The 27,700-nt window shown below is 36.7% G+C and overlaps 1 protein-coding gene across 1 annotated transcript in view; it reads right to left on the minus strand.

Moving 5' to 3' along the window:
• Positions 1–1,524: 1,524 nt before the first annotated feature.
• LOC110100336 (SCY1-like protein 2) overlaps positions 1,525–27,700 on the minus strand; it is a 98,707-nt gene continuing 72,531 nt past the window's right edge. The window contains exons 9-16 of the mRNA XM_028695685.1: positions 24,352–24,465; positions 22,644–22,772; positions 22,549–22,552; positions 22,356–22,422; positions 22,203–22,269; positions 3,035–3,196; positions 2,608–2,726; positions 1,525–2,529 (exon numbers count right to left, since the gene is read on the minus strand). Coding sequence (XP_028551518.1) covers positions 1,764–2,529; positions 2,608–2,726; positions 3,035–3,196; positions 22,203–22,269; positions 22,356–22,422; positions 22,549–22,552; positions 22,644–22,772; positions 24,352–24,465 — 1,428 coding nt within the window. The 3' untranslated portion in view covers positions 1,525–1,763. The remainder of the gene's footprint in view (positions 2,530–2,607; positions 2,727–3,034; positions 3,197–22,202; positions 22,270–22,355; positions 22,423–22,548; positions 22,553–22,643; positions 22,773–24,351; positions 24,466–27,700) is intronic.

The following is a 27,700-nucleotide window of genomic DNA, read 5'->3' on the forward strand; positions in this document are numbered from 1 at the left end:
TGGCCGTCCATTCGACCACTCCCTATTTACCCCTGATCTCTCACCTATTTGGGGGGAAGAGTCAAGCCAGAAGAGAAGAAAGAGGAAGGAAGAAGATGAGAAGAGAAGAATATGAGGGAAGAAACTCATCCTCAACCACCGCCGGAATTCCGTCCGACTTCCACGTGACATCGGAATTCTGTCCGACTTCCACGGGACGCCGAAATTCCGCCCGACCTCTAAGTGAAGCCAAAGTTCTACCCGACGCCAGACCCTCGCTTGTCTCCATGTTTTTACTCGACGCCGGACTTCTACCGATTGTCAGACTTTCGACGGACATCTATCCGATCATGGACTTTTGTCCATTGCTAGACGTCTACCTGACGCCATCCTTTTGACCTTCATCGTCAAATAGTGGTCCTTCTAACTTACGTCGCCCACCGACTACTATCCTTTCGACCTCCGTTGCCCGTCGACTACAGTCCTCCTGACATACATTGCCTATGGACTACAGTCCTTCTGACCTCCGTTGCCCGTCGAGAATGGTCCTACTGACTTACGTCGCCCATCGACTACGGTCCTTCCGACCTCCGTCGCTCGCGACTTCGGTCCTCCTGACTTACGTCGCCCACTGACTACAGTTCTTCCGACCTCCATCGCTCACTGACTACGGTCCTGCTGACTTACGTCGTTCACCGACTACAATCCTTCCAACCTCCGTCACCAGCCAACTACGATCCTCTTGACTTACGTCGCCCACCGACTATAGTTATTTCGACCTCCGTAGTCAGAGAACGATCTTTATGACCTCCGTCGCCTGCCGACTACGATTCTTCCGACCTCAGTCACCAGACTATGGTCCTTCTGAACAAACGAACACGTCAACAATGAATCTTTGTATTCATACCATGTAATGTACTCAATATGATGTACATCAAGTCAAGACTTCCCCCAAGGAAGGGCCTCATTTGTAATCAATTGTAATACTAGTGGATTCATTCACACTAGGCTGGGCCCCGTGGTTTTTCTCCCTTTTCAGGAGTTTTTCACGTAAAAATCTTGGTGTCTCATATGAGTGCTACACACTCTCTCTTATTTGATTGTGTGCCGAATTTTCGTATAACGCTAAGGCATTAAACTTTATATTTCCATACCGTCGCGAATACTCCAAAATGCAACACTAATGTTTCTGAAAATTAATTTGGATCCATGCCAAGTAGGCCTATTATGGAAGCTATACATTTATTGAGATGTTTGATAGAGAAGGTGGTTCAACCAAATATTTTCCTATTTTAGTTGGATTACATCAAGGATCGACCTTAAGCTCGTATCTTTTTGCTTTAGTCATGGATATTCTCACTAGTTATTGTAGGGACAAGGAATAAAATATTAATTTCAAAATCAAACTATAATATTATATTCCAACAATATAGATAGTTTATGAGAATATATATAATTTTAAAAGCTGTCCGAACCAAAAAATTCACATATTTTGTATCCACAAATTACGAAATGAGTCCTTTATGCTTCCAAAAATTTCTTCCATCTAGAAATTAAGCCTGCCATCACGTATAAGAACAAAAAAATAGCTTTTGTTTCAGGAAATTGTGATTAAAAAAAAAAACTGAAGGCAGCATAAAGCTTCTGTTGCCTTTATTTTATCCCAACCAACCAACTTCAATATTATGAAATAATACAAGCAATGACCCTTTTTTACAAAATTCCTATTGCTGAAAACAGTTGAAGTAGAAAGATAATATAATGTTCTGCAACGCAGGTGCCCTTCAAAGCAAATCCAAAATAGGCGATTGTTCAGATGAGGGCGGCTTTGTCTGGCTTGATAACGATATTTGGTTCCTTCCACGGCCTCTTCCTATAGCAGTTAATGGAGGTGGAGCAAGCTTTGGCGCAGTACTGTTTGCTGAAACAAATATTGATCCAATGCCCAAATTAGGAGTATTTCCACTGACCATTTTATTCAGACTACTCTGCTTCTTGTTAATAGAGGGAACACTCTCCTGGTAAGGTTTTGACCCAATGACTTTGTTGTTGCTTGAAAAGTCCAAGTTTTGCGTACCAAACCCATCAGAGGAGATTGAATGACCATTGTTGTTGTTGTTGTTGTTGGAATTGAAGCCACTTGGCCTGGGCGGCCAATTGGCAAAAGGATCTATATCATCAAAAGTTGTAGCAGAGTTCAGATTCAGCTTATCATTAGTCACTGATTGGGAAACAAAAACAGACGAAGACGAAGTATATGGTGGTGGTGGCCACTGAACATCAACAGGAGAGCTAGATGTTATTTGCTGGTTAACAACGGCCATTGAAGGTTGCAAAGGTTTAGTGGAAAGAGGAGCAGAAGAAGTGGCATTCTGCCGGTTTATAGGGCCCCAGTCTTCATCCCATGCAGTGGTCTTCTTTGCGTCCTGGACAGATCCACATTGCTTCGGATATGGCCCAGAATGGTGCTCATTTGACAATGACGGAGAGACTCTTGCTTCAGAAGTTCCATATTCGGCTAAAGTCACACCTCGCTTTTCTTCAATCTTTCTGGGAAGAACGCAACGCAGTTAAACAAATTGGACTATAGATATACGTATAAGATAAATATTTACACACACTGAGTACCTCAAGATATCCTTGACAAAGAGCATATACTTGGCAAATTGCTGAACACTTAATTGCTGTGCCATGAGAAGTGGGAAGACTTGGGGAAGAACATGCTCCGCAGCAAATTCTAAGCCATACTAAACAACGCATTCGAGAAATTCAGCCACGTTTCAATATATATGAAACAACAAGCAGACTAAAAAATACATGCTGAATTTATCATAATAAGCAGGTTTGTATTACAATTGCATATTAGTAAAAAACTCGAGAAAAATCTCTTTTCCAAGGTTTAATATGCACATGGAAATATACGAATTCATAATTGAAAGTGTAAAACAAGATTGTCTAACCAGAATTCAAAAGGGTTCTCCAAAAAAAAAAAGAGTCAAAAGAGAAAATCAAACATTAATGGAATGATTTGCCTTAGGTGGAAGTAATGGTTTACCTGCTTATAAATTGCATGTAAAACTCCTAGTGTACACATTAGAGTTGGTGCAGAGTGGTCCACAGTTGTGCAGCGTTGCAAAGTTTGCAAAATGTCCAACACAGCTTGTCTATCAAGAGATGGAACTAAATCACCCAAGCAACGCAGAGCATTCACTCTCACCTGGTTAAATTAAATTTAGTATATATATAAAAAAAAACTTTCAATCTCTTATAAGCAAAACATCAAGATGGAACATAAAATTATACAGCTTCGAAGAATATGACTACCACAACAAATATGTACAATTATAGAATCAATGCTAACTAGATTAGAGAAGAAAGAACCCATGGTATTTATCTAGCAATACGAAGAAACGGTAAGTTAAAAAAATGCATAGAGTTGGTGTGAATGCAGATTTAATGAACATGTGAAGAACAAATAACAATTAATAATAAAAGAGAGACCTATTATTGGTAGCATCAAGGCACAGCTGAATCCAAAAAGCCTCAAGATAGATGCACAAATTTACCTGGAAAACAGTATAAAAAATACAATTGAAAATTTTCTTTTACTAATTTATTTCACTCTTTAATGCTTCAGCAGTGTATTTCATGTTAATTGTACCTACAATACATGGGAATGAATCACCTCCATCAAAATAAAAATCAGTACTATTGCAGTGAACCCAGTTACTTCACGATAAGTGAAACTTTTCCAGCCCAACGTTTAGCCCACAAATCATTGTTTTACTCTTTTAACATCTATCTTAGCATATAACTAGAAACATAAAAAATTGGAAATTTAAGAAATATAAGAGCTGCAACAGTCTAAAAAAATTATTTAATTAGGAAAAAATCTAAGGAAATTTATTTATTTATTTTGGATATCTTTTGTCTATTTATATTCCTTGATCTCAAATTTATTAAATATTTTGCTTAATTAAATAACTATTTGAAAATTGTATCATCAATTATGTAATCAAGTATCATTATCTATATGATCTCTCATGTGCTTAGCTAATTTAATTGATCCAATATTTTAAAAAAAAAAATTATTTAATTATCATAATTAAATTAATTATGTTAATTAGGTAAATATGCTATTGGTAATGTCATGTCATTATTATTCGACAAGTTTTATGCTTGCTGTCGACTACCTAACGCAACCCTCCACTTTTCTCATCCAGGACTTGGGACCTGACAATGACAGTGTTCTAATAAAGAAAGGTCATTTCTAATATTTTCTAACCAAGTTATTTTAGGTATGCCTCTACCTTTCTTACCATAGGCCAAATCTAATACATCTACTGTCCTAATAGGGTCATTGGAAGGCCACCTTTTTACATGACCAAACCATCTAAGATGACTCTCTCTAATCTTATCTGTCACTGGAACTACTCCAACCTTTTCACAAATATATTCATTTAGTTATCATGTCTCTAAGAGTAAATCCACTCATCCACCTAAGCATTCTCATCTTAGCAACACTAAACTTAATATTATGCTTCTCTTTTATTGGCCAACATTCTGCGCCATAAAGAATTGCAGATCTCACAACCATCTTATAAAATTTTTCCTTAAGTTTGAGTGGTACTTTTCTATCACACAACAAACCCGAAGCATTCCTCCACCACAAACATCCAACTTGAATTCTACTAATAATATCCCCATCTATTTCATCATCACTCTGAACAATAAACCGAATATATCTAAAATGAGTATACATATTAATGACTTGATCGCTGAAAGTTTCAAACCCCCACTAGATCTATTACTACTAAAATTACAATCCATGTATTCAGTTTTAGATCTACTCAAACGAAAACCTTTAGACTCTAAGGTTGACCTCCATAATTCGAGATTACCTTCAACCCTCTCTAGTCTCATCAATAAGAAGAATATCATCCGTAAAAAGCATACAACAAGGTACATCCTCTTGCAAATGTCTAGAGAGAACATTCACGACTAAAGAAAAAAGAAGAGCTTAAAAGAAAGGCTTAACGCTAATCCTTGATGTAATCCAACTGAAATAAGAAAATACTTGGTCAAACTACATTGTGTTTGACCACAAGTAACAACTCTTTCATAGATATCCCTAATGACTTGAATATAAGCATTATTAACCCTTTTCTTTTCTAGAACTCTCCATATGCTTACTTTAAATCAATAAATATGTAGATCCTCCTTAGCCTCTCTAAACTTCTCCATCAACCCTCTCAATAAATGAATAGCTTCCATAATAGACCTACCCGGCATGAATCCAAATTGATTTTGAGAAACATTAGTATCACGTTGTAACCTATGCTCCATAACTCTCTTCCAAAGTTTTAAAGTATGACACATCAACTTATTCCTCTATAATTTGCACAATCTTGTGCATCATCTTTATTCTAAAAAATATGAATCAACACATTCATTCTCTCCACTCATCTGACATCTTTTTAGCCTTCAAAATAATATTAAAAAGTTTAGTAAGCCAAGAAATTCCTTCATCTCCTAAGCATTTCCACACCTTTATTGAAATCGCATCATGTCCACAAGTTTTTCCACACTTAATTTTCTTTAAAGCCTCTCTAACTTCAGTTTTACTATTACGCAGACAAAAATAAAAATCTCCATTTTCATTTAGAGTGCTAAGGCCACTAAAGTCAATCGTATTCTCACAATCTTCATTGAAAAGCTTAGCAAAATATCTCATCCACCTTTGTTGAATATCCTCTTCTAAAGAAAGCACTTTTGGATCTTTATCCTTAACACACTTCACTTCATTGTGTTCATAAGATTAATTTTTAGGGTTTCCATTAGTAGGATTTAAAGTGTTCATAGAATTTGCAATCTCCTTGAAGGTTTCAAATTAGAGAAAACGCTCACGCAATTACTTAGCTTTATATTGTGCTTATCGTTTTTTTGGGTCAATTACTTGTAAAGAACATATGGCTCTTAATGTTAGGTGATAAGGATTGTCAACCATTGAAGTCTTAAGAAGTTATAGAAGGTATTGAACTTTGAAACCTTGGTTTAAGTTGCCTAGCCATAAGGGTAGGTTCTGCAATTATGTACAACAGATATAGAAGAACATGACCCATCCATAAAAGGATGCAAGCTAGTTGGGTGTTAAACCATATAAAAATCATTGTTAATTACATTCCTTGATCATCATATACCTTGGTTTGATAATTAGCATGTTTATGCGGTGATTTAATGATTAATAATTCATGTGTTACAGTCATTGATTTGTTCGCTTCTGCTTATACTTGGAATTATTAACTTTGTAATCGCCACCATTTTTGTTGCTAGGACACTTGCGTTGTATGGTTTGGATTTAATGATATAAGACTCATAAATATGGCTTAATCTTATATTCAACATCACACCTCTTAGGTTTTTGCTAGTTCAAGTGCAAGATTGTTTAATTGATTTAGTTGTTAATATTCTGTGTTGACGAAGGTTTGAGTTGGGCAAGATTTTAAAAGAAATTCTAAATTATCATCATATACCAAATTCAACCGTCAACCGACCCCTTTTTGGTGTGCCATTATGATAACAATTGGTATCAAACAGCTCGTTCCAGCCACGATTTCTGAATCGTTTATATTAAGCCTACAATTCTAAAGTAGATCTTACACAACATGCAGATTTCACTTTGTTGATGTGAATGGGCATCCTATGAATATTTTATTGCTGATGTTTGAGTTTTGAAAAACTCTAATTTTTTTATTTAAAAAATGTTATGATTTTAAAAGTTTGAAATTCGGTAAAGATTGGATATCTTTTTGTGTGAAAACTTTATTTTGATTAAACCATTTGCTTCGTCTTTATTATGCATTTATGCCAGAAGATCTAAACAAATTGCAAGTTTAGAAAACAAGAAAGATATCATTTATATGATACAGCAAGAGCGGGGAAAAGAGGAGGCCGGTCCAGCAAGGACCAACCCAACCATCCGCTCGTTCAGCAAGGGTCGAACCAGCCCCTTGGCTAGGTGGAATAAAAAAGAATTTTGGCACCTCTTGTGGGGCCCGACAAAACTATAATTTATTATGTAAGCATGAGAAATCAATGGGAATTTATTTATGAAAGTTTTAATTATAATTGAGAGAGAATTATTTAAGAAAAGAGTTCCAATTTGATTTTAAATATGAGAGAGAATTAATTAAAAAAGGGGATGACTTTGGAGGGAATTAATTAAGGAAAGAGGGATGATTTGGGAGTGAAATAGGATAACCTATTTAGGGCTAAAAATATTATCATTTTTTATTATGCAATTTAAAAAAAATTATTATGCAATTTATTTTGGTGTAGCTTTTCTCTTGGTGAGTTTTTTAGCAGGGTCTATGTTTTGTGAGAGAGCCAATCTACCTCTCGAATTATAGATCAATTGTACCTTTCATTATTGTTGAAGTATTAATCAAACTCAACCTCTATCTTCAAATTCCTACGGTTTTCCACTTGTTACCTTCTATTTTTACTTCTAAAACGCATCAGTATACTCTAACCACTATATTTGGAGATATAAGTACGAAAATCAATAGTGAATCAATCCTAAGCAAGAATGCCAATAAGCTTTAAAAAAATAAAGAATCACAATCCTCCAAACATAAGAGAAGAAGAGAGAACAATACTAAAAGAGAAAAGGAAAGCCAAAATTCATCGGCATCTATTGCAACCAAAATTAATGAAGTACACCACCCATTATCAAGTTCTCACTCAACATATGATGAAAAGAACGAGATAAATGGCCTATGTTATGAAGAGTTCAATTGCACTAGATGAATTATATTTTGAATTTGTACAATTAAAGAGATATTTGTGTGAAGAAAGAATATAATTCTTTTAATTATACTATTGATTCTTTGAACAGGTAAAATTGATTCTCTGTAAGCATAGCATTGAAAATTTAAATGAAAAATAATTTTTTGTTCATTGCTTCTAAATAAAATGCAAAAATTGAAAAAATAAAAATAAAAACTAGCTTATTGAACGTCCTGCTATTTGCATCCACTAGCACTTCAACTACATGGGATGATATCAGCTCAAATAATGGTAAAGTTTAATCTTTGAAAATTCAAAATACTAGTTTGAAAAGAAAAATTAATGTTTTATACTCACTAGTTCTATGTGCACACTATACTATTATTTGCATGCTAAATGTGCGTACTAGTGTCCTTTTCTAGAAAGCTTGATGAACAAATGTTTTGAAGTAATTTTCGAGAGGCGTATCCAGTGTTAAGTTTGCTCCCATGCAACATCAACATTTCAACAAACTCCAACCAATCACTAGTCATGGCCATTTGCCGTCTCGGAAAAAAATTTCATTAGTCCATTTTCTATTAGTGAGCAAGAAGATTCACCCTAATCATGGTTGACTAATTTTCTAAGTAGATAAAGGAAAAAGTGCTAACTAAAACAATTGCCAAGGCTATTCAAATTTTTTTATGGTTAGATATCATCTGCAAGTATGGACTACCTCTCATCATCATTATTAATTATAGGCCACATTTCGATGATATGAGGGTCAAAGAGTTCTGATAATCACAAGGAAATTATTTCAAATTTGCCCATGTGCATCATCCCCAACTCAATGGGTAAATTGATGCGACAAACAAGCAGAACCTGAACATACTGAGCAAGAAAGTGGAATGAGCAAAAGAAAACTAGGAGGCACTACCTGTCCGCAAATAAACAAGAGACAAAGAATAATAGCCAAGTACTGCAACGCAAATGTGACGGAGAAGTTCCTCCACCCTGTCAACATAGTACTAAAAAAAATTGAAGCTGCTAGCTGGTCACCAATCAATACTAGGAAAGTTATGGTTAACCTGAGAAGGATCTTACATAATTAAGAAGAAAGTTAGCCCAAGCATATCAACTGGAGAGTCAGTTATGCAAGGAATTACCAAGGACATGAAGTGCCGATGACCTAAACCTTTTATCTATAAGGGAAGTGATTATACTCAAATTAGACCATTTATCCTAGTGATAATAAAATAAATTTATTTTAAGTTTCTTTCATCTGATGAGTCCATAATGAAATAAATGAATAATGAAAAATAATAAAGTAACGACTTGGGGAACTCACCCCATCTCTACTTGCTCTTAGTGAACTCACTTCATTTCCACGAACGCAACTAGAGAACTCATCCATTTGTGAGAAAGGAAAGGAACTCACTTACAATTTAAATAACATTTGGGGAATTCAATCATGAAATATGAATCAAAGTGCATACATAATGTTTGTCCGAACTAGCCAAGTTTAAAGCAGGCCAACTTCAAGCCCTGGCGAGTAACAACACTCATAAGAAGGATTCTAACTAACGTGAATGACTCGGTCAAAATAATGAAGAGCTTGGGCTTGAACTTAAGCAAGAACTTGATTGAACTCAGAGGACTTGAGGACATACATTTGAACATGCATTTGAACAAGGAGCTCACACTTGAACTCAAATGAACATGAGATTTGAATTTGAATCATAACACTAAGCTCCTAATAAAGATTAAGAAATGATCATTTCAATTTTAAAGCAAATGTCAAATGGATTTGTGGAGAATCTTAGAACAAATCTCAACTTGGAAAGAGCATTGAAATAGATATCAACAATCAAGCAAAAATGATTCATGATGGACAAGCCTTCAGTGCACTCAAGAAAACGTCAATGAACAAATAAGCTTGTGATACAACTTGTTTTCAAGCAAAAGCTCACACACAAAGTCACTACAAGCTTTGGTGGCAATCAATGGTCCAAAGCATTCAAATGAACTAAAGCAAATTGACATGCTCAATCAATCAAGCTACGAGAAAGGAGAAGGAATTTGCAAGTGTGATTGCAAATAGTAAGAAAGCATGAATAATATGGTTTTTACGTACAAGTTGTGATATGGGGAGGAGGTCATTGGACCATAATAAATAATCTATAACGAAGGGCATGCCAATTTACCTATTAACTACAATCTGGGACCTTCAGAGGTGTTATAATTGGGTCATGGATGTCATGTCAATAGAAGTGCAAATTTTCAATCGACAAATAGAACTAATGTTGTTACTCGCATCATGGGTCCAATAATGATGTGATGAAAAAATATATCATACATCGATGATTGCTTGGAGTCGGCAACAAGAAATATACAATCAATGCATGTATGAGAGGTACATTAGATCCATGAGCAAAAGGAAGAAAATCTCTTGAAGGAGATTCTGATTATTGTCAATAGCAATCGATGATTGGACCAATACATCAACCGAATACTACTCAATTTCCTACAAATGCTTCAATGCTTTCTTATTAAATTAGATGTAACTGTCAAAAGGATAATGATTATGTGCATCAGAAGAAAGTACCTACAAGTCATCGTGGAAGACTTATCGTGGACTTGACATGGCATCTATGAGAAAATATTGTAGAATTATAAGAAATATGAAATTTTGTCGGCCGCTGTAGAAGACTCATTGACTCCCAATATATTTTCCATAAGCAAAGTGTAAAGTGACCACATCAAATGCAAATGCATACGGTTTGCTATAAGAAGTTTATTGCATATACAACAAATTGTCTATAAGCAAATACAAAAGTACTACAACAGATGCAGTCATCTACAGCAAGGCAGGAGATTAGTTAGTGCACTATGATCCGCCTACAAAAATCAACAAATAGTGCACGACAGTCTACCTGTATGAAGCATCAAACAACTCTATTTAGAAGCTGCTATGCCACGCCACCGGATCTGCAACCTCCGTACAGGCAGACAGAAGGCGTCTACAAATATTTCAAAATACCCCCGCACGTGCACCGTAGCTTGTATGCATATAGGTACAAGAAAGGGGTATGTCAAATCAATGAAATTCTCAAATACTTGCATGGGCCCCGGCGAGCGTGTTATAGAAATACACATGACGTCTAGGGATGCTGCGCGGGTTATCAAATTTTGAACTCGATCCTTCTAAGAAGATAAAAGGAGTGGACAAGATTCAATTATAAAATGCCCCCAAACACCCGCATGGGCCCCGACGAGCGTGTTATTGGTACACACGTGACGTCTAGGGATGCTGTTCGGGCTGACAAGAATAACCGATCCTTCTATACGGGTCAGTAGAAGTCGACAGGGCTCGAACCAACAAACAAATATACGGTTGTGGTGACAATCATATTTGTCTTATTACATTCATATTAGGTCTTCAAGGCCTATAACAATGAGAATTCACTATCAATGGCATAAAGCCTACGAAACCCGATCCTCGATTAATAGCTTGATCGAGTTTATAAGGTTCAATCAACAAAAGAGAAATGACCCCAAACACCCCGATGATGGCCGTATTGATTGGTTATCTCAACCGGAAGGGTTCACAAATACTTTCAAATTCCATTCAAATGCCAGAAAATCTAAACTCTACAAAGTCCAAATCCAAAAACCCAAAAATTCCAAAAATCATCTAGAATCCAGAAAATTCCAAAAATATTTAAAGACGGAAATCTAACCATTGAACACTTAAAGCAAATTCTATCCACCCTCCGCAACAGTCTGCCGGTGTAGACAACAGGTTGGATCGACTACCTCCTCTGACTAAGTAGACCAGGGACCACGATGGCCCGGGACGACGGAACCATTGGGATCTTGATCGGGTCAATCATCCATTCCCCCACCAACCGCTTTAAGTGCTAGGTGGTGAAATTTCATATTTTAAATTTCCAAACTTTTCAAACCTTTCCAAATACCCAAATTTAAACTCAATTTCCAATATCCTAAATCCATTGCTGCTACTATACGCCAGATAACACGTATTCTCTACGTATCTGATTGACGACTAGCCTTAAATCGAAAGTTCTCTCTCGTGATTGAAAGGGGTAATTAACTATAGGGGCTTGCGCCTATAGGAAACCAGAACTCAGATCATAAAGTCCTCGCAAAATGAGGGCAAAATCTCTGGGTAGTGTGTTATCTACAAACCCATCTGTCTTCCAAAATTTACCTCGGAACTTATTCAGTTAAAACTCCCTCGCCGAATAAAGAAAAGCGAAGGGAGGCCGGGGCCGAATTTTCGGAGCCCACAATTTCCAAAGCAAACCCGTAGGTTATAGCTTTTCCAAAAATTACATTTTCATAACTTTTCACTAACTTTCAAATATTACATGTCCCCCATATATATAGGTATGAAAGGGAATATTAAAAGACACAAACATTAATTTCCACTAGAACCTAAACATCACAACATTAAAACACAATTGCTTTTCACGGAAAAACACACCCAAGCCAAGGAACCGAAGAGCCATCCACGAGAGCTAAGGAGGCCGCACGGATCCAAGGAGTCACGGTCACGGAAAGGAGCCCAGGCACGGAAATCCAGCAACCGGCCAGAGATTCAAGAGGCAAGGCACGGAAAACGGCAGCCCAAGGGAGGAAGCCAAGGAGCCACCGCATGGGAAAAGGAAATCTTTGAATTCCAAAGGTCGGTTTGGAATTCCAAGAGAAAAACATGAATACAAACATAAAAAGCATAAAATTACATTAATTAAAAGATAATAAATGAACTAAAATGTTAGCTAATAATAAGCTAATCCTTAGTTCAATAGGTGAACTGAAGACCAGCTCATAAATGAGCTAAAATTTCAGCTCAAATTTATTTGAGCTAGTAGACTCAAGGGAAGCCAAAAATCTAATTATTTTTGACATGAGTTGACCCCCCCTTTGTCTAGATCAACGGCCGGTGGTAGGATGGCAGCCGGCAGCTTGGGCTCCAAGGGGCAGCGGCAAGAAGGGTGGGGGGTCGGGTTCTCCAAGCTAATGGGTTTTGGTTGTCTTCTCTTGAGGTGGAGGAGGAAGAGATTGGTGGAGAAGGAAAAGGAAAATAAGAATCACAAACCTCAACACTTCATCCACTAGAACTCACAAAGAGATCCCCAATATTATTTCCTCAAGAACTCACAAAGAGATCTAGAGGAAATGTCATGAACTCACAAAGAGAACAACAATAGAAAATTTTCATTCATCAACTACTTCAATACATAAGAAGATGGCCATATATATAAGTCTTGAAATGACAAATAAAGCAAAAGACTAGAATGCCCCTTGGGCTACAATAGCGACCAACTAACCATAAGGGAAAAAATAGAAAACTGAAATAAAAATGATTAATACATAAAATGCTAATACAGAAAATGCATCAAAAGTAAAGACTCTCCATCATGACCATCGATCTCCTGTGTCGCCTCTGATAGACGCGTCGAAACCTCTTGTCCATGTCCCCATCATCATCACATTAATTTCTCATCCCATGTCAAATTATATTCACGTTCCCTATGCATGCGGTAGTCTCAAATTCTTGTGGTGTACTCTGCCCTCCCCTTCTTTTCCTCCGAAGTGGTGTTTTGGAGGACTTGCTGAATTTTTTTAGTTAAATTATCTGGAGAGACATTTTTAAGATTCTTTTCTTCACTCCCACCACCTCTTTTGTAGAAAAGAGATGTAAATATGCGTGATTCTAACAGAGATTTCATCAATGATTTTCCTAATTCAAAGGTAAGAAATTATATGCAAAGATGATTTTTACAAATTCTAAATGCCCGCCTAGTGTTTTTTCTTCCAAAATGTACCTTCCTTCCATTTTATGCTCCAAATTTTTAAATAAAAAGGGAGCCAGTGACAACATTTGCAAATGAGCACTTTTCCATTTTCATATAAAGTTTGTTGTCTTTTAGTACCAGAATGTAGATCTCTTGTTTGGCAAATGAGCACTACATAAAATTTGTTGTCTCTTAGTACTCGAATACTTCTTTTAGATGTTCAATGCGATAGACCACTATATCATCTAAGTATACGACCACAAACTGATCCAGATATGAGTGAAAAAACTTATTTATTAAAGAGAAGAATATTGCGAGGGCATTGGCTAACCCAAAGGGCGTAACCAAAAATTCATAGGACTCATATCTAGTAACACATGTTGTCTTTATCTCATCCCCCTACACTATACGCACTTGGTAGTAACCCGATTTTAAGTCCAATTTGGAGAAGTATTTGGCATCTCGCAATTGATCAAAGAGGTTGGCGATGAGAGGAATAAGATATTTATTCTTCATTGTTACATTGATCAAAGCCCGATAGTCTATGCACATGCGCAAGGAACCATTCTTCTACTTGTAGAATATGACTGGGGCACCAAATGGAGCTTTAGATGGTCGAATGTACCTTGCATCCAACAACTTCTTTAGTTGCTTGCAAGGTTCAACCAACTTTGATGGAGAAGAGAAGATACTATCAGCTATACGGTTCAAAAAGGCAGTCAAGCAAGATGAGAAAAGCTATTTGACCATTCTTCATGATATTGATGAAGAGGAGAAACCCCAAGAAAACATGCCAAAGGAAATAGAGGTAGTACTTGAAGGGTTCAAAAATGCTGCTCTAACAGAATAACTAAAAGAGCTACCACCTCAAAGAGAGATAAATCATCAGATTTAGCTAGATGCAGGGGCAAAGCCACCAACTATAAGAGCAAACCATATGGCACCACCAGAGTTGGCTGAGCTTCGCAAGAAACTAAAGGAGTTGTTAAATGCAGGGTTGATTTCCCCATCTAAAGCTCCATTTTGTGCTCCAATCATATTCCAACAGAAGAAGGATGGTTCCTTATGCATAAGATATCGCACTTTGAAAAAGGTAACAATGAATGATAAATTTCCTATTCTTCTCATCGCTGACCTCTTTGATCTATTAGGAGATGCCAATACTTTTCCAAACTAGACTTAAGATCAGTTTATGACCACGTGCGTATAGTGAAGAGGGATGAGCAAAAGACAACAAGTGTTATCAGATATGGGTCATATGAATTTTTAGTTATGCCATTTGGGTTAACCAATGCCCTCACAACATTCTGCACTTTGATGAATAAGCTTTTTCACCCATATCTGGATCCGTTGATGGTTGTGTACTTAGATAATATAGTGATCTACAACAAGACACTCAAATATCACATTGAACATCTAAAAGAAGTGTTGAGAGTACTAAGCGACAACAAACTATATATCAAGAAGGAAAAGTCATCCTTTGCCAAACAAGAGGTGACATTCTTGGGACACAGGATAAAAGATGGCAAACTCATGATGGTGGATGACAAGATACAAACCATTTAAAGCTGGGATCCACCCTCTAAAGTAAGTGAGCTAAGGTCCTTTCTAGGACATGTAAATTACTATCGGCGATTCATAAAAGGTTACTCTACAAGGGCTGCTACGCTAATAGATCTACTCAAAAAAAGCAAAACATGAGAATGAGATACAAAGTGTCAAGAAGCATTTGACGATCTCAAGAAAACCATCAGCGAAAAGCCAATGCTCAGCCTCCTAGATCATACAAGGGCTTATGAACTACACACGAATAACTTCTGACTATGCTATATAAGTACTCATGAAGGACATCCCATCGCCTATGAAAGTAGAAAGCTTAATGAGATAGAAAGAAGATAACTGTTCAAGAAAAGGAGATGATAACCATCATACATTGCCTTAGAGTTTGGAGGCACGACCTACTGGGGTCAAAATAGATGATGACTGATAGTATTACCACAAGCTACTTTCAAAGTGAAGAGAAACTAATTCCCAAGCAAGCAAGATGGCAAGACTTCTTTATAAAGTTTGACTACATCCTTGCATATATGCCAGGGAAGGCTAATGTAGTCGGCAATGCACTAAACAAAAAAACAAGTATAGCTAATATTTCACGTGTCACTGGCTCGCTAATGAAAAAAATAGAGGGATTGAAGGAAGATCTTTAGGCTTAAAGTATTCTCATTCTCATAAAAGGACCGAAAGATTTTGGAAGGAAGGAGGCATTCTCTACAACAAAAGCCATCGAATCTATGTTCCAAGATGGGGAAATCTAAGAAGGGGAATACTAAAGGAGTGTCATGATTAAATTTGGGCAGGACATCCAGGTATAAAGAGAACACTAGCCCTCCAAAAATCCAAGTACTACTGCTAGGGATGATAGATGGAGTGAAAGAATATGTACTGACTTGTCTCATTTTCCAGCAAGACAAGACATATCACCAACAGCCAGGGGGATTGTTGGAACCACTACCCATCCCACAGCGACCATGGGAAAACATTATTTTGGATTTCATCTCCTGCCTACCGAAATCAGAAGGATATGGGAGCATATAAGTCGTGGTGGACAGATTCAATAAATATGCAACCTTCATATCAATCCCCACGAATTGCACTACAAAATAAGCGGCAAGACTTTTCCTACATAATGTAGGAAAACTATGGGGAGTGCTAGGAAGCATCATGAGAGATAGAGACCCTCACTTCACTGGGAGATTTTGGACAGAACAATTCAAGATGTTGGGATCAGACTTGAATTTCTTGACAAGTTTTCATCCCAAAAGCGATGGGCAAACTGAAAGGATCAATGCACTCTTGGAGCTCTACTTAAAATATTATGTGAGTGCAAATCAACAAAATAGGACAAAAATTCTTGAAGTGACACAATTCTCACACAATTTATAACAAAGTGAGGCCACTAACAAGAGTCCTCTTGAGATTATCATGGGAAAACAACTTGTAACACCTCTCACCCTTGCCACTGGCAATGAAGGAAAAAGCCCAGCAGCATACAAATTTTCTAGGTTATTGAATGAGCAAAGAGAGCAAGCTCGTGCCGCACTTCATAAAGCAAAAAAAAAGGATGAATGATATAGAACTACATGCATGGGTAGTTATGCAATGTCAAAATTACATGCCTTTTAAATTAGAGCAATAATAATTATGTCTACCTCTAGTGATTTAAACAAATACTAAAACAATAGAGATATGATTAAAGCTTAAGCAAAAATACATGTAAGAATTAAAATCATGAATAATCAATTCCAATCAAGATTAGCATAGTATGGGGGATTTTCAAAGGAAATTTGTAAATTAACAATAAGATTAGGCACTACTTGGATCCACTCACTCACACTCTTGATATAGGCTAAATGGAGATAGGTTGCACAACATTTATGATGCCACAAATTAAAGGGAAGACTTAGAGAAGCAAATACTTGGAGGATTGATCTTTATCAAGATTTAGAAACGATCTTCCATTGGGCGGAAAAGAGTTGTTCGTCGATAGCGACAGCGAGAGAGAAGATAATCCTTTCGATGTATTCTTCAACGGTACGGTCGACCTCCAAGTTGACGTTGAAGAACAGAGATTTGAGACTATCAATTTGTCCTTGATCGTCGTAGAAAAATCTGTGATCAAGTTCTGGATCCGTCATATATGTGGGAATAACAAATTTTAATGTACATGTGCTTTTGGACAGCAAACGGCATCTTTCCGGAGGGCTGGACAACAAAAATCCTAGGTGACATTTCTGGGCAACAACTTGATCTCCTTTGATCAGCAAATTTGAAGGTTAAGGAGGCGAGATAGCAAGGTTATGTTGCTAAAAATTTTGGACAGCAACCTAAGTGGAATGGTTTCACTTTAGGAGGGAAAAAAATAGAGGAATAGGGGTCCGATTTGGAGGGGATGGGGCAAGGAATTTAATTTCAGGTTTTTGAATTTGAAATAAGAGGGAAACAAATTCAAATTGATGAAATTAATTTCAGCCAAAAGGGGTGGAAGCATTGGAGAATTGATGGTTGGATTTTGGGAGCATTAATGGGTTTATTAATGAGAAGAGAGAGGGGTGGGGGGGAGGATGGCAACCAAGAGGTGGCCAGCGGCTTGCTTAGGGGGAAAGGGTTCTAAAAGTAGTTAAGGTCTGCCCTATTTAGGATCTTGAAACAGGAAAGATTGTTTTAAATCAAATCCTATTTAAAATTCAAATAGACATGATTTAATGGGCTTTCCTAAAATAGGGGGGCTCAATTAAGAAATAAAATTCAAATTCAATTTGAAAATGAATTAGAATAGTTTCCTAATTTAGGAAGGGTTTTGAATAGTAGATTTTGAACTTTGGGAGCCAAGGGAGGAGTTGGTTAGTGGCTTAGGGATGGGGCTTCTTGGGGCCGGCGGCTAGTAGGAGTGGAAGGAAGGATGCCGACAGTTGGAGGGAAGAAGATGGTAGTTATCGGCTTCTGGGGGAGAGGGGAGGAACAGGAAGGAGGAGGTAGACCACGAACCCGGACGTTTCCTGCGATTGGTGGGTGTGACGTTGCTCTCACCTATGGTTACCACCAAAGCTTTCTTTCAAAGCTCACAAGAGACAATTTGTTGAAATTTACATAATATTTTTCATTAAGCATTATAAGAATAGGATTAAGCTAATAATAGTCCCCACATACAATAACAAAACAAAAGACAATAGTATCCCTTGGGGGCACAAACATCTACTCCCTCAAGTGAGAGTAAAATCGAAAAAGAAACAACAATAAATCAAATACAATTAATAACTAAAAAATAAAGCGGTGTAATCGTGGCTGTTGATTGTCGACCCCATCTCTGGTAAACTCTCCAAGGTTGGATGTCCCCATAAATCTCATAGGATGGAAAAGAGCTCGACTCCGTCGAATACGTGTCTCGGGTGCTCTCATAAATCTCTAGTGCATCTGAGTAAATCTGCTGAAGCTCCTCGTGCTCTAACCAGGAGTCTTCTGACTCGGGCTTACCTCTCCACCACCTTCATCCACCCTCTTTTGTAGAAATGATGTCATCACTTAGAATCATGCCAACCTTCCCCACCATAGGTATTTTGGAAACATTTGGGAGTGGAGGTAGGCTTGGGTTCTCACTGGGTGGGGTCATACAAGACTTAGTTTGCAGTGGATTTGGTGAGTTAAACTCTGGATCCTCATAGGCTACTAAATCTTCTATATTAAAAGAGGGATTAATATTGAATTATGCAGGCAGATCCACCACATAAGCATTGTCATTTATTTTCTTAATTATTTTGAATGGTTATGCATTCTTAGCATTTAATTTTTTAACGACTCCTTGCGGAAACCGTTCCGGATGAATCCGCATCATTAGTGAATCACCAACCTCAAATTTTTAAATCTTTGTTTAAGATCAACATGAAATTTATAATTAATGTTGCTCTGTTCAATTTGGCGTATAATTTCTTTATGTAATTCATGCAAATGCAATGCGAATGAGGATGCAGACTCAGAAATCATATACCTATGACACATGTGTATGAGATCTAAAGGTTGTCTAGGTTTGTACCCATATACAAATTAAGGACTTAAACCAATGGTGCAATTTACAGAATTATTGTAGGCAAATTCAGTTGTGGGGATTTTGAAATCCCAATCCTTAAGGTGTTCACCTACTAAGGACCTTAATAAATTTCATAGGCCTCTATTAACCACTTCTGTTTGATCATCGGTTTGAGGGTGAAAGGCTGTAAAAAATTGAAATTTAATGCCCATTTTCATCCAGAGAGTTTTCCAGAAATAGCTTGTCAATTTAACATCCCTATCAGATACAATGGTCTTGGGTAAACCATGTAATCTGACAACCTCATTAAAGTATAGTTTGGCGATGTGGGATGCATTAAATGTTTTAAAATAGAAAAGGAAATGAACCATCTTAGAGCAAAGGTCAACTACGACACAAATAGCATCATTCCTTCAAAATTTTTTGGGCAAACCTAGGACGAAGTCCATGATAACATCTGCCATAGACAGCTCGGAACAGGAAAAACTGGTGTTTTGCTTGTGTTGTTTGGCCAGTTGGCAGGTGTAGCACCTACTGACCATTTTGCCCACATCTTTCTTGAGGGTGGGTAAGGAATTTAATTTCATGTTTTTAAATTTGAATTAAGAGGGAAATAAATTCAAATTGATGAAATTATTTCAAACAAAAGAGGTGGAAGAAATTGGAGAATTGTTGGCTGGATTTGGGGAGCTTTAATTGGCTTATTAATGAGAAGAGAGAGAGAGAGGGAGGCGGCCAGAAGGGAACCAGCGTCTTGCTTAAGGGAAAGGGTTCTTAAAGTTAAGGCTTGCCCTATTTAGGATCTTGAAATAGGAAAGATTGTTTTAAATCAAATCCTATTCAAAATTCAAATAGGCATGATTTAATGGGCTTTCCTAAAATAGGGTGCCTTAATTAGGAAATAAAATTCAAATTCAAATTCAATTTGAAAATGAATTAGAATAGTTTCCTAATTTAGGAAGGGTTTCGAATAGTAGATTTTGAAATTTGGGAACCAAGGGAGGAGTTGGTCTGTGGCTTAGGGAAGAGGACTTGGGTTAGAGTTGACAGCCAGGGTTAGGAGTTGGCGTTGGGGTTTGGGGTGGCTTAGCCAGCGGTTACGGAGGACTGAGGAGCGTGGTCTAGGTGGCCAACGGCTAGGAGGGATGGGGCTTCTTGGGGCCTGCATCTAGTAGGAGTGGAAGAGGGGAGGCCGACGGTTGGAGGGAAGAAGATGGTGGTCGGCGGCTTGTGGGGGAGAGAGGGGATGAAGGGGAAGGAGGAGGTAGACCATGAACCCGGACGCTTCCTGCGGTTGGTGGGTGTTACGTTTCTCTCACCTATGGTTCTCTCCAAAGCTCTCCCTTAAATCTCACAAGAGACAATTTGCTAAATTTTCATAATATTCTTCATTAACCCTCATAAGAATAGAAGGAAGCTATAGATAGTCCCCACATACAATAACAAAACAAAAGACAATAGTATCCCGTGGGGTCACAAACATCTACTCCCTCAAATGAGGGTAAAATCGAAAAAGAAATAGCAATAAATTAAATACAATTAATAACTCAAAAATAAAGCTGTGTAATTGTGGCCGTCGATCGTCGGCCCTGTCTCTGGTAAACTCTCCAAGGTCAGATGTCCTCATCAATGCTGAAGTGAGCATAGATGAAAGAGAAGACATGTAGAGTTTAAGGAAGATTTGTTCTTGTTAAGCTCCGACCACAACAATTCAAGACCATTCAAAAAGTACACAAAGGATTAGTGAGGAAATATGAAAGGCCATTTGAAGTAATCAAGCAAATAGGAAAGGTCTCTTAGAAGCTTAACCTTCCACATAAACTAAAGATTCCCAGTCTTTCAAGTGAGCATGCTGAGGCCTTACCATGAACATCAGGATGATCCATCAAGAGGAGTATTCAAGCAAGCTCTCACCGCAGTAATCGCTTCCTTTGACAAAGAGGTGGAAGAAATACTATCAAATCGAGTGATCCGCCGACGAGTAGTCCTAAATTATAAGGAATGCTTCATTAAGTGGAAGGGCTTTTCAAATAGTGAAGCTAGTTGGGAACACGAAGACACTGTGAAAATTCAAGGACAAGATCCAATAGTACCATATGGAAGGCACGATGAGGGCATCACGAGCTTATGTGGGGGAGAGTGTCACACCTTGCCATCTCAAGGAGGTTAACCCAAAGCCCAAGACCTAAGAAGACTCGGGAACCTTCTCACAAGATCCAGATCATGCTAGAATGGAGGAGCTTCAAGAGAACTCTAGGATAATCCAAAAAATTCTAGGCAACCTTGTATGAAGTGGTATAATAAACTAGAATAGTATGGAATAATCTAGAAGCAAGATGTTCTCATGTATTCTAGAATATTCTCTAGGGCCATAGGGGACTATAAATAGAGGTCCCCACCCCTCATTTTGGATCATCCAAAGTTTTTCAAGTTCCTAATCCTTGTAAAGTTTCCTTTCTCAATAAAGCATTATTTTCCTTTCCACTTTTCTTCTCCAAGTTTCCAAGTGTTCTTACACTTGTGTTGTGAAAGTTAGGCTACTTAGCATAGGTTTTGAGTGCTAAGGCTGCACGAGTGACTAAGAGAATGTCATTACGTGACACCTTGCTCTAAATAACATGTATGGTAGGAAATTCTTCATTTCTAAAATACATGAGTAGAGTAGCTCGGTTTAGACAATCAAATGAATTAAAAATATCAATTATAGGACAACTTTTTAACATTAGACTTAACACTAAAACCCTTTCCAAGCTTAGAAATAGGACATTCTCTTTGAGTTGCCTCCTTGAGATGAAAGCAACTTGGGCTTTCAACATGACATGAGGAAGAACAATTTTGATTCAATTAGCAAGCATTTTGACAATGATTTTGTAGAAGTTGCAGATGGATACGGGCTAGTATTCAAATAGGGAGGTGGAGGCTTTTCTCTTAGCAATCAGGGAAATATCGATGAAACATGCCTAGGAAGCTTGAAGTCCAAAGAAAAGTTAAACAGCCTCGTTGAAATGACCTCACAATGGTGCTGGTGCCTTGGAGGAATTCAATAATGAAACCATCATAACTATGGGATTTATGCTTGGAGCAAATAAACAAGACGTGGTAAATATGAGAATCAATAATCTAAAAGCAAAAAGAATAACATAGATCCGCAGGAATAACTTTTACAATCGGCATACAGTTGTCATAAAATTTTTCTATCTAATTACCTTAAAATTCTTGAACTCATACAGCATTCATCTGCTATACTAGCCCAGAAATATACATAATACTTGTCTGCACCATTTAAGCAAAATATCATCAAATTCACTTTCCCGTAAAATTTTTCTATCTAATTACTCTAAAATTATTGAACTCATACAGCATTCATCTGCTATACTAGTCCAGAAATATATATAATACTTGTCTGCACCATTTAAGAATAATATCATCAAATTCGCATATGCACACACACCAAAAAAAAAAAAAGTTTCTTGATTGAAAGAGAACAATATTACCTGCATGTCAAGTTGCCTAGCAAGGGTTAGCGTTCTCCGCAAAACCTCCTCTTGTGTACGTGGGTCACTATCATCATAGGCCCGAACAAGCAATGGAAGAACATGGGATTGTAAATGTTCTTGAGTAGCCTACGAAACCAAAATATGGGTACATAATAAGAATATATAATAAGGCTGCTAGCTTTAAAAAAGAAAAAAAAAACAATCCTAATAAAACAAAAAGTTGAATCTCCCAAATTGATTAACATGTTCAAATTCAATCAAAATAGCTAAGCTAAGTCCTTCAAATACAATTTCAAAGCATCTAATTATTCAAAATTTATTGCAAGCAACAACAACATCAAGCCTTCATCCCACTACGTGGGATCAGTTATGATCCGTTTTCTCCATTGTGTACAAAAATTCTTACAAACAAATAAAAAATTGTAAAAAAAGGCATGCATTGTTGTCATAAGAAAATAAAAAATATTTCAAAGCTAAACCGGATAAATTTTACCATAAGCAAAAGTGAAAGAGAGTTGGACATCAAATGTACAGTAAATATGTAAATAACATGTAACATGCAATAAAGTAAACATGTAAATAGCATGCAACGTTTTCTCTCCATTAAAAAATTTAAAGGTTACAAAAGATTTCATATCCAAATTCACCAACTGAGACTGGTTAAAATGGGTATAACATTTTAGACATCAAAAACTCAACACAATACCAAGCTGTCTTTAAGCAACTAGCTTCAGCAAATGCAACAAATCAAGCAGCATTCCGTAAAAAAAAAACTTAATTGCATTGGGCCCTACAGCACACAAAAGAATCAAGGTATATTGAACCTCCAGTTGAAACCATACAAGAATCAGGATCCACTTCTCCATTCAAAAGAAACTTAAACAAGAGAGAATTCAAATTTAAAAAAAAAAAAAAAAAATAGTAAACTCCTCAGGAACATCCTATGCCACCAAAATGCAGTACGGAGGCAAAAGTATAACAAAGATGCACAAAAATAAACAAGGCGACAAAAAGATGACACATCTGAGATATGACAATTCTTAAAAACTAGAGCAAGGAAATTGGTTAGACTGCCTTCCAAACATGCACCCCTGCACATGCGAAAACAGAAATGCATAAATATGTGCATGTGTGCATAAACACCACAAAAAAGTAAGAAATCATCTTCTTCACAATTGCAATCGACTTTCAAATCAAATATTAAATATACTGTTAAAAAACTCGATGACACTATTTATTTAACCTTTTTGTAATCAGAATGGTACAATTTGTGTATAATATGCGTACAATACATGTTCACTAGGTGTAAAGTATATCCAAAAAATTTCCAAAAGATGTCTAAGAAGTACTATATTTATTTTAAAAATTTTAAAAACGAGACGATAATAGCATGTTTGGCAAGATGTCCTTTGAGTGTTTGAGTCAAAATGAATGACGTGGCACTGCGATGACATGATGCCTTCTTAAAGTATCCTCAAAATGTTTGAAATAATGCCCTCTTCATAGTATTCTAGACGGGAAGGCAACAAAGCATAATAAAGGAAACACTAAGAAAGAAATAATTATTAACTTAAAGTGGTTAAGAATCATGGAATCTACCATTGGTTTACTATAGGGAAAGGGAACTACTATTAACAAATTATCAAAACTACAGTGAAAGAAATGATGAGCTTCTAATAAGTCCAAAAAAAAATTTTGCAATCACCTTGTCAACAAGTAAATCAGCATGCTTCACAAGCAGAAGAAGTGTTTCACCAGATGCAGAAGTCAGCACAGGAACTAGAGCAGGTAACGTTGAAAGTTCAAAGTCATTTTTATCCTACAAGAAAAGACAACATCTCAGAAATGCAACTTCTACAAGGTCTTTCACACAAAAGCTTAAGAAACAGAATAATGTCAAACAATAAAGTTTAAAATACCTGACATAAATTCACAATACATTTATATCTTGTCTTAATAAGCTCATACAAATGGATAGAACAAAACAAGATGGAAAGTGAATAATATATACTTTTAAAAAAATGTATCAGTGTTTTGCCAGCAATGGTGCACGCATTCGCATATGCATGAAGAAAAATATGACGGTTGAACATGACAACCTTAAAAAATATAATTTTTAGTGACATGCATAATTTAGTTTTAGCCATTTTCCTAATAATCTTAACATTCAATTAATCGGATCATCTATTAAGCACATTTCTATCCTTGGTTGTACATTTGTGAACCAATTGTAATCCCCAATTTGGAAAAGGTTAAGTCAAAAAAATCTTGCAATTTACATATATCATTTTTTCAATCTCATGGAAATGGTTAAACAAATTTTTTTAAACCCTAGCTTTAATTAGGGTCGGTTATATATATAAATATAAGAAGATTAGCATATAAAATTTAATTTAATATTTAAATTATTTCGCCTAAGCTTAGATTTATTTTTAATATGCACCAAATTAATCTACTGTTCATATTAGCATTGTCTTGTCACTAAAAGATGCACCGCTTACAAATGGAATTTTGAGATTTGCCACTAAAGGACACATCCAATGGTACAGATGGAATTGGTAGTGCAGGTTTTGACGTTAGAATATTAGTGATAATAATGAAAGCGCTTATAAAATCTTACATAATAATTAAACTAAGGCTTAGTTTGGGACGGCTTTTTTACTTCTTTCTAAAACGGAGTTTTAGTACAAAATATTTTATTTTTGTAATAAAACTCCGTTTTAGAAAGCAATAAAAAAGCCGTCCCAAACGAAGCCTAAGTAATTATACCTTAATTTCACAACCTGCAATCACACTGCCGATAAACAAAAAACTTGCAAAAGTGCAGGCCAAAGGATAGGAAGAAGAAGCAAGGGAAACTAAGACCTTCTTAGAAAAATCCGGTTTTCACAATATTCTCAGCAAATCGTCTTCGTGTTGAAGTACTGGTTTTGACGTAAGAATATTAGTGAATTTTTAAGGTAAATGAATACTTTAAGGCTAATTTTGAATTATTTTGGTATTTGACAGTTAGAAAATTTTATAGATAGAGAAACTTACATTTCATAGATTGATTACAAACAAACAAGATTTCCAGGTGATCATAAGAAAAGGTTGGGTCCCTTATGACTCAATCTAATTTGTAGAAAATACATTCAAAACATTCACAAAAGATACATAAATTGAACATGTCAACTTAGCAAATTAGTTCAGGTTATCACAAATTCTCTAATCATTGCTATGACTGGCAGAGAACAACCTACCAGCATTGGACTATTAGCACGAAGAGATTTTATGGAGAGGCTTCTTGAAGTTGATTCAATGGGAGGAAGAGTAGGTATGGGTTAGGTAACTCCAAGAGGAGTTTGTCTGTATCTGTTAGTGGTAGGTTCTGTGAGTTACGTTAGCAATGTACCCACATGTCCGACTTGTCGAAGGCGACACTTAGGCTAGAGTTATAAGATGATTGGGCAATATTTCAGTTATGACCACAGTAGACAGAGTAGCTACCTGCCCGCAGGATGGGCCAAAGAGACGATCTCAGACACAAATTGGGAGATAGAGGAATACACTACCTAGAGTTATTAATTAAGGATCGATCCTCTAGTAGGGGTTGATAGTCGATTGGAAGGCAATCTGATCCTATCTCTAAGGGTAAAGCCACCCTGAGCATCCTCATCTCTACAACACTTAATGTTGTATTATGCTTCTCTTTTAATGGACAACATTCGGCACCGTAAAGCATTGTAGGTCTCACCACCATCTTATAGAATTTTCCTTTAAGTTTGAGGGAGGCATCTCTATCACACAACAAGACCGATGCATTCCTCCACTTCAACCATCCATTTTGAATTCCGCTGATAATATCCTCATCTATTTCATCATTACTCTGAACAATAGATCCAAGATATCTAAAACGTGTACTCTTATTAATGACTTGATCGTCCAAAGTCACAATCCCCTCACAAGTTCTATTACTACTAAAATTACACTCTAAAAAATAAAAAAAATACTAAAATTACACTCTATATATTCAGTTGTAGATCCACTCAAGCGAAAACCTTTATACTCTAAGTTTGACCTCCATAATTCAAGTTTACAGTCAACTCCCTCTCGAGTCTTATCAACATAAAGCTAGAATATCATTAGCAAAAAGCATACACCAAGGTACATCATCTTGCAAATGTCTAGTGAGAACATCCATGACTAAAGCAAAAACATATGGGCTTAAGGTTGACCCTTGATGTAATCCAACAACAACAACTACTACATCAAGCCTTTGTCCCACTACGTGGGGTCGGCTACATGAATCCTTTTTCTCCATTGTGTTTTATTAAAGGTCAAATTCTCGTTTAAATCTAATAAAGAAAGGTCATTCATAATATTTTCTAACCAAGTCTTTTTAGATCTGTCTCTACCTTTCTTAACATAAGTCAAATCTAATACCTCTACTCTCCTAACCGGGTCATTGGAAGGCCGCCGTTTTATGTGACCAAACCATCTAAGGCGACTATCTCTAATCTTATCTTCTACTGGAGCTACTCCAACCTTTTCCCGTATATCTCATTTCATATCTTATCTCTAAGGGTAAAGCCACTCATCCACCTGAGCATCCTCATCTCTGCCACACTTAACTTAGTATTATGCTTCTCTTTTAATGGCCAACATTCAGCACCATAAAGCATTGCAGGGTCTCACTACCATCTTATAGAATTTTCCCTGAAGTACTACTCATTTATTCATTCAATACAACAACAACAACATCAAGCCTTTATCCCAAGACTTGGGGAACACCAACAACAACATCAAGCCTTTATCCCCCTACGTGGGGTCGGCTACATGAATCATTTTTCTCCTTTGTGTCCTATTAAAAGTCAAATTCTCGTTTAAATCTAATAAAGAAAGGTCATTTCTAATATTTTCTAACCAAGTCTTTTTAGGTCTACCCCCACCTTTCTTAACACAAGTCAAATCTAATACCTCTACTCTCCTAACCGGGTCATCGGAAGGCCGCCTTTTTATGTGACCAAACCATCTAAGGCGACTCGCTCTCACTGGAGCTACTCCAACCTTTT

This window comes from Dendrobium catenatum, unplaced genomic scaffold (genome assembly GCF_001605985.2).
Source record: "Dendrobium catenatum unplaced genomic scaffold, ASM160598v2 fragScaff_scaffold_72, whole genome shotgun sequence".
NCBI classification, from domain to species: domain Eukaryota; kingdom Viridiplantae; phylum Streptophyta; class Magnoliopsida; order Asparagales; family Orchidaceae; genus Dendrobium; species Dendrobium catenatum.